This window comes from Callorhinus ursinus, unplaced genomic scaffold, assembly GCF_003265705.2.
Source record: "Callorhinus ursinus isolate GAN/ISIS: 27379988/994484 unplaced genomic scaffold, GSC_fseal_2.0 scaffold12, whole genome shotgun sequence".
NCBI lineage: Eukaryota > Metazoa > Chordata > Mammalia > Carnivora > Otariidae > Callorhinus > Callorhinus ursinus.
Window position 1 is genome coordinate 58,555,580 of NW_027397074.1, and position 12,191 is coordinate 58,567,770.

General features: G+C 39.9%; 1 protein-coding gene and 1 non-coding gene across 2 annotated transcripts in view; one reads left to right on the forward strand and one right to left on the reverse strand.

Moving 5' to 3' along the window:
• Positions 1 to 318: 318 nt before the first annotated feature.
• LOC112825363 (U6 spliceosomal RNA) lies at positions 319 to 425 on the reverse strand. The gene has a single exon (XR_003208663.1). It is a non-coding gene; the product is annotated as a U6 spliceosomal RNA (small nuclear RNA).
• Positions 426 to 11,915: 11,490 nt separating this feature from the next.
• The window catches only part of CAPZA2 (capping actin protein of muscle Z-line subunit alpha 2), a 64,133-nt gene continuing 63,857 nt past the window's right edge, over positions 11,916 to 12,191 (forward strand). Inside the window, exon 1 of the mRNA XM_025873213.2 lies at positions 11,916 to 12,139. Within this exon, the coding sequence (XP_025728998.1) occupies positions 12,101 to 12,139 (39 nt within the window). The 5' untranslated portion in view covers positions 11,916 to 12,100. The remainder of the gene's footprint in view (positions 12,140 to 12,191) is intronic.

Sequence of the window (12,191 nt, forward strand, 5' to 3'; positions counted from 1 at the left end):
AAAAAATTAGTATCGTTTACAGTATCTTAAGATAAATTGCCTTTGAATGGGAGCTTCCTTTCCCGTTCTTTGAGGTCTACAAGACGTATAAAAATAGGGAACGCTTCAGGCGCCTGGGTGGCTCAGTTGGTTAGGCTAGGCGGCTGCCTTCGGCTCAGGTCATGATCCTGGAGTCCCGGGATCGAGTCCCACATTGGGCTCCCTGCTCCCTGCTTCTCCCTCTGACCCTCTTCCCTCTCGTGCTCTCTGTCTCTCATTCTCTCTCTCTCAAATAAATAAATAGAATCTTTAAAAAAAAAAAATAAATAAACATTTAAAAAAAATATGGAATGCTTCACGAATTTGCATGTCATCCTTGCCCAGGGGCCATGCTAATCTTCTCTGTATCGTTCCAATTTTAGTATATGTGCTGCCGAAGCGAGCACGAAAGAAACGATTTTTAAAAATAGAGGACCATTCTAGGAGGTAGATTGTACAAATAACTGGAGTTGCAGAAAGAAAGTACAAGGAAAGTGGAAAAATGAAAATCATCAATGAAATAATTTAAATAGTTTCTCAGAACTGAAGGACATCATTTTCCAGATTGGAAGAACCCACAGGCTCAGTAATATGGATGAAAATAGACCCATAAAAGTCACTTTATTGTGTCATTTCAGAACACTGAGGACAAAGAGAAGGTCACACATATACACACACACACACACCTAGAGACAATGGAACAATGTCTTCAAAATTCTAAATGAAAATGAATTCCAACCTAGAATTCTATACACATCCAAACTATCAATCAAGAATTGAGAGTCAAATAATGATGTTTTCAGATATGTACAGTTGCAAAAATATACCTCTTAGATACCTTTTCTCAGGAAGCTTCTGGACTGTATGTTCTATAAATACAAGAGTAAATCAAAAAAAGAGGAAGTCACTGGATACAGAAAATAGGAGATCTGACACAAAATAGATCTCAGGGGCGCCTGGGTGGCTCAGATGGTTAAGCGTCTGCCTTTGGCTCAGGTCATGATCCCGGGGTCCTGGGATCGAGTCCCGCATCGGGCTCCCTGCTAGGCGGGGAGCCTGCTTCTCCCTCTGCCTCTGCCTCTCTCTCTCTCTCTCTGACTTTCATGAATAAATAAATAAAACATTTAAAAAAAAAAAAAACAAAAAACAAAATAGATCTCAGATTCAACACAGAGCAATGAGAAAAGAAGACACCACGATGATACCTATGCACTTGACAAAGAGGGGGGCATTTCCAGATGAGAACTGTGTGCCTTAAGAAATAGGACAGATTAAGGGACTTCAGGATAAAAATGCCTGTTGTAATCTGAGGGCTGAATGCCAATGTAAGCCTGGATCAGATCTGTGTCTGTATTTGGCTTGCTTTGCCCATGTGCAGAAGAAGTTCCTGCTGTCTCCTCCATGCTCAGGCCAAAGACCATCTGCTTGGACCATCTGAGGACGTCCATCTCATCCCACAGAAGTACACTGCTTCAACCTAATCCTGAGAGCAGGTTAGCCATTGTGAGCTCAGGACCAGAACACACAAAGAAGCCCACCTACCCCCTCTTATTTATTCCTCAGATGTCTCAAACCTGGTCCATATTCTAGTACCAATTATGGTGGCCCAGTATTTCCTGGAATTCCCTCATGGCCTTGCCCCCTGACTTCCCCTGACAGAGCACTTGTAAACTCACAGAAATGCTGAAGCCAGATTATAATCCCGAGATGGTTCAGCTGATCTTCTCCCGGAAGCCTTCATTTATCACTGGCAAAATTGTCCTGTTCTTACACAGTGAAATATGTGCTTGAACATTAAAGTTCTTGTAAATCCATTTACATATAAACTGCTGTTAAAATAGTAAGGTATTATATGGAGGAAATACGCAGCACAGAATGATCCACACTGAATTCGTGATAGTGTTTGCCTTAGGGAGGGAGGGGTAGAGGGGAATGAGATAAGGGAGGAAGACACAGGGAACCTCAACTGTGTAAGTAATGCTTTATTCATAAATATCAGAGATAAAGCAAATATGAAACAATGTTAGTTAGCATTTGAAAACGCTGGGCTGTGAATATGCAGATGTTTATTATACTAATCTATATTCTTATCTGCATATTTGAAGCATTTCATAGTAAAATAAAATTTATTTTATTTTATTTTTTTATTTTTATTTTTTTTAAAGATTTTATTTATTTATTTGAGAGAGAGAGAGAATGAGAGATAGAAAGCACAAGAGGGAAGAGGATCAGAGGGAGAAGCAGACTCCCTGCTGAGCAGGGAGCCCGATGCGGGACTCGATTCTGGGACTCCAGGATCATGACCTGAGCTGAAGGCAGTCGCTTAACCAACTGAGCCACCCAGGCGCCCAAATAAAATTTATTTTAAAAGTGAGTTGGAGGGAGGTTAGACTAGAGGCTTAAATGTCCATCCTTTTTTTTATAATGGGTCTGTGATTCTGCTCTGCTTTCAAGCTAACAAGCTAGCCTGCTACAGCTTCATAGATGCTGGCAGAAAACACAAGACCTCTTGCTCAGAGGCAAAGGGCTTTTTACTCATGGCACATCAAGCACCAAGAACATCAGCATATTTGCATTAGTTTCTCTATGCCCAAGTCTCATCTGGCAACACAGATGGATCTGGATGGAAGCTTGCTTGTGTAATAGGGTGCATTACCGAAGAAGAACCTTGAGCTTAGGGAACCCAAATCTTTTAGAGTGGGAAGTAGCATGCCTATGCTTTGATCTGGAGGAAGACATCATCTTCCAAGGTTGTTTGCTCTAAAAACTTCCTTTAGTGGGCGCCTGGGTGGCTCAGTTGGTTAAGCGACTGCCTTCCGCTCAGGTCATGATCCTGGAGTTCCAGGATCAAGTCCCTCATCGGGCTCCCTGCTGAGCAGGGAGTCTGCTTCTCCCTCTAACCCTCCCTCCTCTCATGTGCTCTCTCTCATTCTCTCTCTCAAATAAATAAATAAAATCTTTAAAAAAAATTAAAAAAAATAAAAACTTCCTTTAGAAAGGTAGCCCAGAACAAGGGGTAGTCAGTCGGCTTGCAAGAAGTGCAGAAACATGAAAGACCCATTGAGGATTATCTCCCGACTCATACACTCAAATCACTCTGTATGTTTCCTTCATTGCATTTAACCCAATTGTAATTACGTAGTTATTTGAGTGATTATGTGTTTATTATCTGTTTCTCCTCCAAATAATTAACGAGGCAGGGACCATGTCTGCTTTGTTCGTTGCTATATCTCCAACTAGTAGAGCACTGATATATAATAGAAGCACAATAAATGTTTTGAAGAACTGTTCATGCATTATTAGACTCAAGTACACTAGAGACACCACTGGAAGAAAGATGAGTGACAGGTTACTGATGTCACAAGGCATAATGTACTTTAATGATAATTCTTTACATTCATCCAGCACTTTCTCTTTTACAAAGCACTTTTTCTTTTATAAATGCAAATTTCACAGTAAGTCTTTGAATTGGGTGAACATGTTAAGAGACTTATTCAGGACCATTAGACTTTTTTTTTTTTTTTTAAGATTTTATTTATTTATTTGACAGAGAGAGACACAGCGAGAGAGGGAACACAAGCAGGGAGAATGGGAGAGGGAGAAGCAGGCTTCCCGCGGAACAGAGAGCCCGATGCGGGGCTCGATCCCAGGACCCTGGGATCATGACCTGAGCTGAAGGCAGACGCTTAACGACTGAGCCACCCAGGCGCCCCAGGACCATTAGACTTTTTAGACAATGTTATATTAGTTTCAGGTGTACAATATGGTGATTCAACAATTCTATACCTTACTCAGTGCTCATCATGATAAATGTACTCTTAATCCCCTTCATCTATTTCATCCTCAATGGACTTTTTAAGTGAAAAAAGACAGAGCTGAAATCTGCGTATTTTAAGCCAATACTCTTTCCTATATTCCAGAAGGTGTTTTTATCCATGACAATTATGAGGTAGGATAATATCAAAGCAGAAGGGGAGAATTATCTTTTTAATGTTTCATTTAAATGAAAAGTTAAACATAGGTGGAGATATTTTTTTATATATCCATTATGGTTTCCACAGTGAAGATGCATGAATAGAACTGAATTTCCATTTGACGGTGAATTACAAACAGCAATGCTTCATGTGTTTATAAAGTGTGCAGCATTTGTATATTACTTTATCCTCATAAAACACAATGATGTATTACTTTTGTCTTCCTTTTAATGGATGATGAAATTGAGGCCCAGGATGATTTCACCAATTGGCAGAAATCATACAGCTATTTCTCCCATAAATTGAAATACAGAAATGTTAGACTGAAAAAATGATGCTTTTTTGCAAAAGGAAATTACTTTCCCAAGATACAGACATCCTTTTCTTCAAATGACTCTGCTAATATGTTCTACGATATATCAATCTCTTACCTTGGTTTACTATGTCAAATATTGTGAAATCATGAAACTATTTTCTAAAATGAGCCAACTCATCTAAGGAGCAGGTGGTATATAGATTCACAGAGGCAACCACATATACCCTTATCTTTGGAATCTGGATTTTTCTCTGAAAGTATTAAGAGTCAGGCTGAAAGTAAATATGGATAGTTTAACATTGTAATATGTCTTAAATTCACACTTCAGTCATGAAATAGGCAGTGTAGCAGATTAAGAAATACATAAGAGTAGGGGCGCCTGGGTGGTTCAGTCGGTTAAGCGTCTGCCTTCGTCTCAGGTCATGATCCCGGGGTCCTGGGATCAAGCCCCGCATCGGGCTCCCTGCTCTGCGGGGAGCCTGCTTCTCCCTCTCCTCCCCACTTGTGCTCTCTCTCACTATCTCTGTCTCTCTCTCTCAAATAAATAAATAAAATCTAAAAAAAAAATACGTAAGAGTAGAATTTAAAAGCCTATATTTCCTCTTTCCATCCATTGTTTCAATATGTTTTACATTCAATCTCATACATGTAAAGAAAACATTTCTCATTTGTGCCATTTATTTTGTACTTATCACATATTGCCTTATAGGCTTATCTTTATATATATATATAGAATTCTAGCCTTTTACAATGGGAATATAAGTTACTTTAGGACATAGATCATGTCCTATGGTTTAACATTCTCTCTCCTCCATCTCTCTGCTTTGCACAGTGTCAAACCCAATTCTGGTGAGTTCTGGCTTTGCTTTATTTCTCTCCACATTTCAAATCACCTACAAAATTAGCCCTACTCTATTCCCGGGGCTAATCTTACTGAGGCAAGAGTAGATTAAAGTCCATCCAAATCAATATTTGGGGGCTCATCCTCAAGGCTATTCTAATTCTGATAAGATGCTCCAAGTTTGATAACTGGCCTCCCACCTCCAATCTGGATCCCCAAAGTGCTCTCATGTATAAAACCTACTTTCTGTTCTATTGCTATTCTCATGTTTCTAATCTGATAACTTTTCATAATGCCTCAGTCACTCCTAGGAAAGGGGAAAAGGCAAGTTGAGATTGGCTTTCTCCCTCTGGGGAAATCTGGAATATAAATTCACCTCAGAGTTGTTCTGATCTGAGGCTAGGGAGCTGGGGTTTTGTACTCATCATTTGACACCCATTGGGTAAGAGCTGTTCTACTGGACCTAAACTCCCAGCTCTGTGCTTGCCGGCAAGAAAGCCCCAGTAACACGTTCTGCATGGAGCACTGGGTGTTATGCACAAACAATGAATCATGGAACACTACATCAAAAAATAATGATGTAATGTATGGTGATTAACATAACAATAAAAATTAAAAAAAAAAAAAGAAAGCCCCAGTAGCACAGGAACAGGAATAATTTCCAAGGATAACTGCAGGTTCTATGAAGCAGAGGCAAAAGGCACTGACGCACAGAAATAGTCAAAGTGATCCAAGGGGATCTGCTCAGAGCACGTACAGTGTCTGCTACAGCTCTGTCCATTAAAGAGGCTCATGGGAGAAAACCGAAGAAAAGTGAGCCCCCCTTCTCGGCCCCCCAGCCTGGCACAGTGGCTGGGGATCATCTAGCACCTACCTGCAATGGATGCAGCTAAAGTTGCCAGAACAAGATGAGGTGACACGAACACTAAGTCATATGGCCCATGAGAGGAGTACCATATGGGGAGGAAAGACATCAGAGCTACATTGGGAGAGGTCTGATGACATAGGGAGCAGCAAAGGTGATAAAGGCCAATGTCAGAAGGCAGAGGAAGATGGCAGTGTAAGTACCTCTAAATGTCTGCAAATCACTGTGGCCCTGAGGAAGAAATTTGAGCAGGAAGAAATTCGAGCAGGTACTCCTGCAATTCTTTGGATTCACCTGAAGTAGAAAAACACAATTTTTTTTTAAAGATTTTATTTATTTATTAGAGAGAGAGAATGAGAGATAGAGAGCATGAGAGGGAAGAGGGTCAGAGGGAGAAGCAGATTCCCCGCCGAGCAGGGAGCCCGATGTGGGACTCGATCCCGGGACTCCAGGATCATGACCTGAGCTGAAGACAGTCGCTTAACCAACTGAGCCACCCAGGCGCCCGAAAAACACAATTTTATTATAGGTTGTTATGGCCTGGGAAAACACTAATGACACACTTATCTTTCTGTTATACTGCCATTCTGCTATTACTGAGTCCAAATAAGAGTTAAAAGCATTGTCAGACATTAAGGGTAAAAAAAATCAAAGATATTAGGGGCACCTGGGTGGCTCAGTCGGTTAAGCGACTGACTCTTGATGTTGACTCAGGTCACCATCTCAGAGTTGTGAGATTCTCCATCTGCCTCTGCCCCTCCCCCTGCTTGCACATACACAAACTCTCTCTCTCTCTCTCTCAAAATAAATAAATAAAATCTTTAAAAAAATCAAAGATATCAGATCTGTCTTTCACTTACTACCAGCAAATCTGTTCATTCTGTTGCTTCACCTTCCCATGTTGAATCTGACTTAATTTTTCACTCATGTCCCACAATTTATGTTTGCCATATAGGGAGATTTTTAATTTTTTTTCTTACCTTTTTTAAATTTATTTTTTTTTTAGTAATCCCTACACCCAACATGATCGAACTCATGATCCTGAGATCAAGAGTCAGATGCTCTTCTGACTGACCCAGCCAGGCACCCCTATAGGGAGATTTTTTAAAGTGATAAATTAGTCTAATATTCTCTATCTATGTTGTTTTTGAGACTATGCAAAGAAATCATACTCAGTTCATTCCATAAATACTTTCTGAATTAGGTATCAAATTGAGTGGATAAAAAAGATGAAAAAGAAACAGCCCTGTATTGAAAAAGATCCAACATACAGGGAATGATGACCATCAGATTCAGGTTAGTGGTTACCCATGGGAAAAAGGAAAAGGAATGGGATCTGGAAAGAGGTAGACTGTGTTTATTTGTTTGGGCTTTTTTTTTTTTTTTTTAATGTATCTGACATATTTTGTAATAATGATTCAAATAAGCAATGGAAATAAATACAAGCTGTAGTATTACCTTGCCTCACCCTAAAGGATCACCTTGGGCACTCCCCATGCCCTGTACTTCATTTGAGACATTGCATGAAGATGCTGAAGCCTTGAACATACAGTGACTGAGAAATTAAAGAGCAGGAAATTAATGAGATATTTCACCAGTGATTGAATATGTAGTGGTAAAAGGCAGGAGTATTTGTATGATTTGAGGATTGCTGGAGAAAACATTTGCTCTCCTGTTCTGGAGTCTCAGGGCCACATTTTAAGGGAATCTCTAAACCCCCTAAGGGTGGCTAGCTCAATTTTTCAGCTTCCATTTAAGGATATGAAATGAAAGAGTCAGTCAATCAATATACATTCCAACAAAGATCTTTTTAAGCACGTATTGCCAGACTCTGTATTTGTCAGACAGCTAATTAAGAAATAGGCTATGTCTTCAAGGAAAGATTGGTATTATAATATGATGATTACAGCTAATGTTTATTGAGAACTTTGCTAATGCCTCGTGCCTGGTGCTACACACTTTGGCTATACTCTCCCGTTAAATCCTCACAACAGCCTTGTGAGGGAAGCACCATTATTATCTTCAATGTATAGATGAAGAAACCAAAGTTTCCAGAGTGAGTTGCCCTGTTAACTAAGCTGGAACCAAGATCAGAACCCAGGACTTACTGATTCTAAAATCTGTACACCTAACTACATGACAAATTCATGGAAAACTTTCTGTGAGACTCTAGAATAAGAAATTACTGGCTTTAGTTAGAGGATTCAATGTGAGTTTCATGGGAAAAAGGAATAACTGAATTGAATTTTAAAGGATCAGTAGCAAAGAACATTCCAGAAATTGCTTTAATAAAGGCATGAGAGAGTATGATGCCTAAATGAATAACTTTGTGTGTTTCAATGACATATGCATTGGGGGCAGTGGCAGAAGTGGGTTTGTCGAAGTTGGGAGGGACCAAATTATGAAGGATTGTGTATTCAGGAGAGAGGAGGAGTTTAAAAATGAGCTTCTTCAATAATTCCTTGATACCTCTGGAATGATCCATGTCAGATTTCTCCAAGGGTGCCAGTTGTGGGAGCCTTCTCAAATGTAGCTGAGGAAGTGGACTATAGGTAGGACACACTCAACTACAAGTAATCAATAGTTTAGGCAATTGATTTAGAAAGGCAATTACTTTTAAAATATGATTTTTGACACTTTTCTACTGCCATAAAGGACATTATCTGAAACCAGTTGTATTCATTGATCATGAGAGAGTAACAAACAGCCAAATATTAGCTGTCCAACACTGGTAGTTTTTCTTTCTTTCTTTTTTTTTAAGATTCTATTTATTTATTTGACAGAGAGAGACACAGCGAGAGAGGGAACACAAGCAAGGGGAGCGGGAGGGGGAGAAGCAGGCTTCCTGAAGAGCAGAGAGCCTGATGCGGGGCTCCATCCCAGGACCCTGGGATCATGACCTGAGCCGAAGGCAGATGCTTAACGACTGAGCCACCCAGGCTCCGCAGCACTGGTAGTTTTTCTCTCAGAAATGAGGTAAGCCACACTTTTAAACTACAGATACTAGTTTTCCAGTACAGAGATTAAATAATGTGATGTTATAGACGTCGATATCCTGTGCAACCATTTAGCACTCAGTCAGTAATATTTATCATCTTATTACACATTACATGATCAAGCTATATTTATATATATCTTATACATGTATGTATATATAATGTATGTATATAATAGGATCAAGAAAGGAACATGAGTCTATCAGGACACTTGGGTTCTAAAATGATATCAGCTAGATGTGCAATTTTTATCAAGTCATGTAATTTATCTAAGGCTCAACTTACCTGTAAAATGAGAGGCTTGCACTAGATGTATTCTAAGATTTTGGTTCTATGAAATTAGGTAATTTCTGATCTTGATAAGCTTAAAATTAGTTCAGGACACAGAGCACATCCACAGGAAAATAGATTAAGAAGCATACAAGTAACGTAACAACAAATACTATAAAAGGAATAATTAAAAAACATCAGGTTCTGGTTCAGTTAATTTGGAAGGCAAAGATTACCACTAATAAATAGAAGAAAGGTGAGTTTAGAAATTAAATGAGAAAGATAGAAATTCTCACTTAGTAGGTAGAATTGTGTGGAGAAAGAATATTTTCTTTTCTCTTCATCATAAAATAACTGATTGTCAAGAAAACTAGCATATTTTGGGGCACCTGGGTGGCTCAGTCAAACGTCTGCCTTTAGTTCAGGTCATGATCCCAGGATCCTGCTCATGCTCTCTCTTTGTCAAATAAATAGATAAAATCTTAAAAAAAAAAAAGAATACTCGTATATTTCTACTGGTAGTCATATAATGGTTATTCCATATTTGTATCTATTTTGTGTGACAGCTTAAAATCTTCCCAGAATTCCTAGGGTACATGAATTCTATAATTTCTTTTAACTGTATCAAGAGGATGGTATTGGGAGACTTTTGAAAGAATTATCTGAAATTATACATAACTGCTGGTTGTGTCACTATGAAGAGCCACATATAAAGTATCACCAAGGTTACAAATTATTGCAAAGCATTACCAAATTTGGGTGAGGTTTCTAGAGGAAGAGAGCAGCCTATTAGTCAAACAAGAGCATGTACTGAGAACCCACTGTGTACACATTAATATTAGGTGTTGCTAGGTAAACAGAAACCAAAAAACAGACGAAGGGAAAAACAAACCGGAAGTAGAGTTGATGCAGCAAGTGGTGGTGACTAAAACTGATAGGATGGGAGAGTAATCACCTTCAGTAAGTTTTACCGATGGAGTGTGCCTAGACCTTAGAGCGGGAGAAAGATCTCAAAGTGGAAACTTCGCAGGATATAGAGTAAGATGCCTGGGGGGGTTCTAATATCAATTTAGTCACTTGAGTACAAACTTGAACAAATATTTAGCCTCAGTTTGTTCTCCTATAACGTGGGTATAATAATGCTGATAAATACCTTACTTCACGAGGTTGCAGTGAGAAATCAATGAAGCAATGACGTGTAAATTGTAAAAGAGTGAACATATTTATTTATATCCGGTGAGGTCCCTGGCCAAACCGTGTGGCTTAATTTCTATCATATATTTTCTGCAGCACTTATGCTCAACAGGACACCTGCTTTTTCCTGCATGTATCAGCAAGCATCCCCTTCCTGTTCTCTCTCAGAATGGACTATGAGCTTTTCAATAGCATGGTTTCTGTTTGCTTTCCATCTGCAAGAAACAAGGATTCGCACACTATGAACATTCAGTAAATTACTTAACAACAGTGTTTTATATAGAGAGAGTGACTTGAACTGGGGAAGGTACTTTCACATGTGTCATTTACCTGCAGCTGTCAGATTCATCTTGCTAGACATGTTTCTGATGTCATGTCACTGTTCAAACGTCAACAGTTTCTCATTTTCTACTGAATGAAGTTTTAAAAAAATATTTTTAAAATTGAGATATAGTTGACATATAACATTGATTTAGTTTTAGGTGTACAACATCATGATTAAAGTCTTAAGTCCTATTTAAATTCTAAGGCCTTGCTAAAAAGTGTGATCCCAAACCTATAGCATTGGCATCACCTGGGAGCTTGTTGGAAATACAGATTCTCCAGCCCCATGGCAGACCTACTGAATCAGGTCTTTTAACAAAATTCCTAGACAATTCATATCAATTCATATATCCAGCTTTTACTACATCTTCACTCTCTGGCTAAACTTGAAGTGTCACAAGTAAGCTTCCCAGATTTTGCAAATAAAAGTAATGGATTCCAATACAATTTGAAAACAATGAACACTTTTTTAGTATATCTCAAATGCTTCATGGGACATACTTATATGTGAAATATATATCCATTGTTTATCTGAAATTCAAATTTTACCGGGCTCTCTGTATTTAATCTAGCAATTAAATGCAGAAGAGCAGGATCTATGTCTAACATAACTTGGGATTCCCCTACAATAGTACAGTGCCTTCCCCAACTGCTCAATGTTTGTTTAAGGAATAGACAGTGAGCCTCTTGAGAACAGGGGTTTCTCTGGTTTTTACTTATGGTTGTATATTCCCAGGGATTAACGTAGTACCCGGCACACAATAAAGGACCAATAAATATTTCTTAAATGAATGCATGAATATTTCAAGAGCAATCTTCCAATTATGGGCTGGGTTGTGTGTACATATTGTAATAAAAACTGAATATTTTTCTAGTAATTTAAAAAAAACATTGTTTAAAAAGCTTCTATTCGTACGCTTTTTCATGTTTTAGCTGGCAGAGTTGAGGGCTTGATGGGAACATAATCAAGGGCTCAGAATGTACTCGTCGCAGACCGGGTCCATATGGTCACTTGTGGAGAAAGAATCCTATACTCAGGATGCTGACAAGCCTGCAGCAGGCGGGGGTAGGTGACTCCTCCCCCCTCCCAAGCCGTCCAGCCTCCCGCGCACGCGCACAGCCGCGTGCCGACCCCACGGGCCGGTTAGAGGCAGGCGGGGCTCCCGGGGCGCGTGCGCGGCGGCCTGGGCTGCGGGCCCCTCCTTTGGCGGGGGCGCGCGGCGCGGAGGACCGCACGGAAAGGGGGAAGTCAGGTGGCCGCTGCCGCCGCCGCCGCCACCGCGGTTTGTCGCCAGAAGGAAAATGGCGGATCTGGAGGAGCAGTTGTCTGATGAGGAGAAGGTAAGAGCTGCGGAGGCGGCGGAGTCCGTCGTGGGGGAGCCAGTAGAGCCCC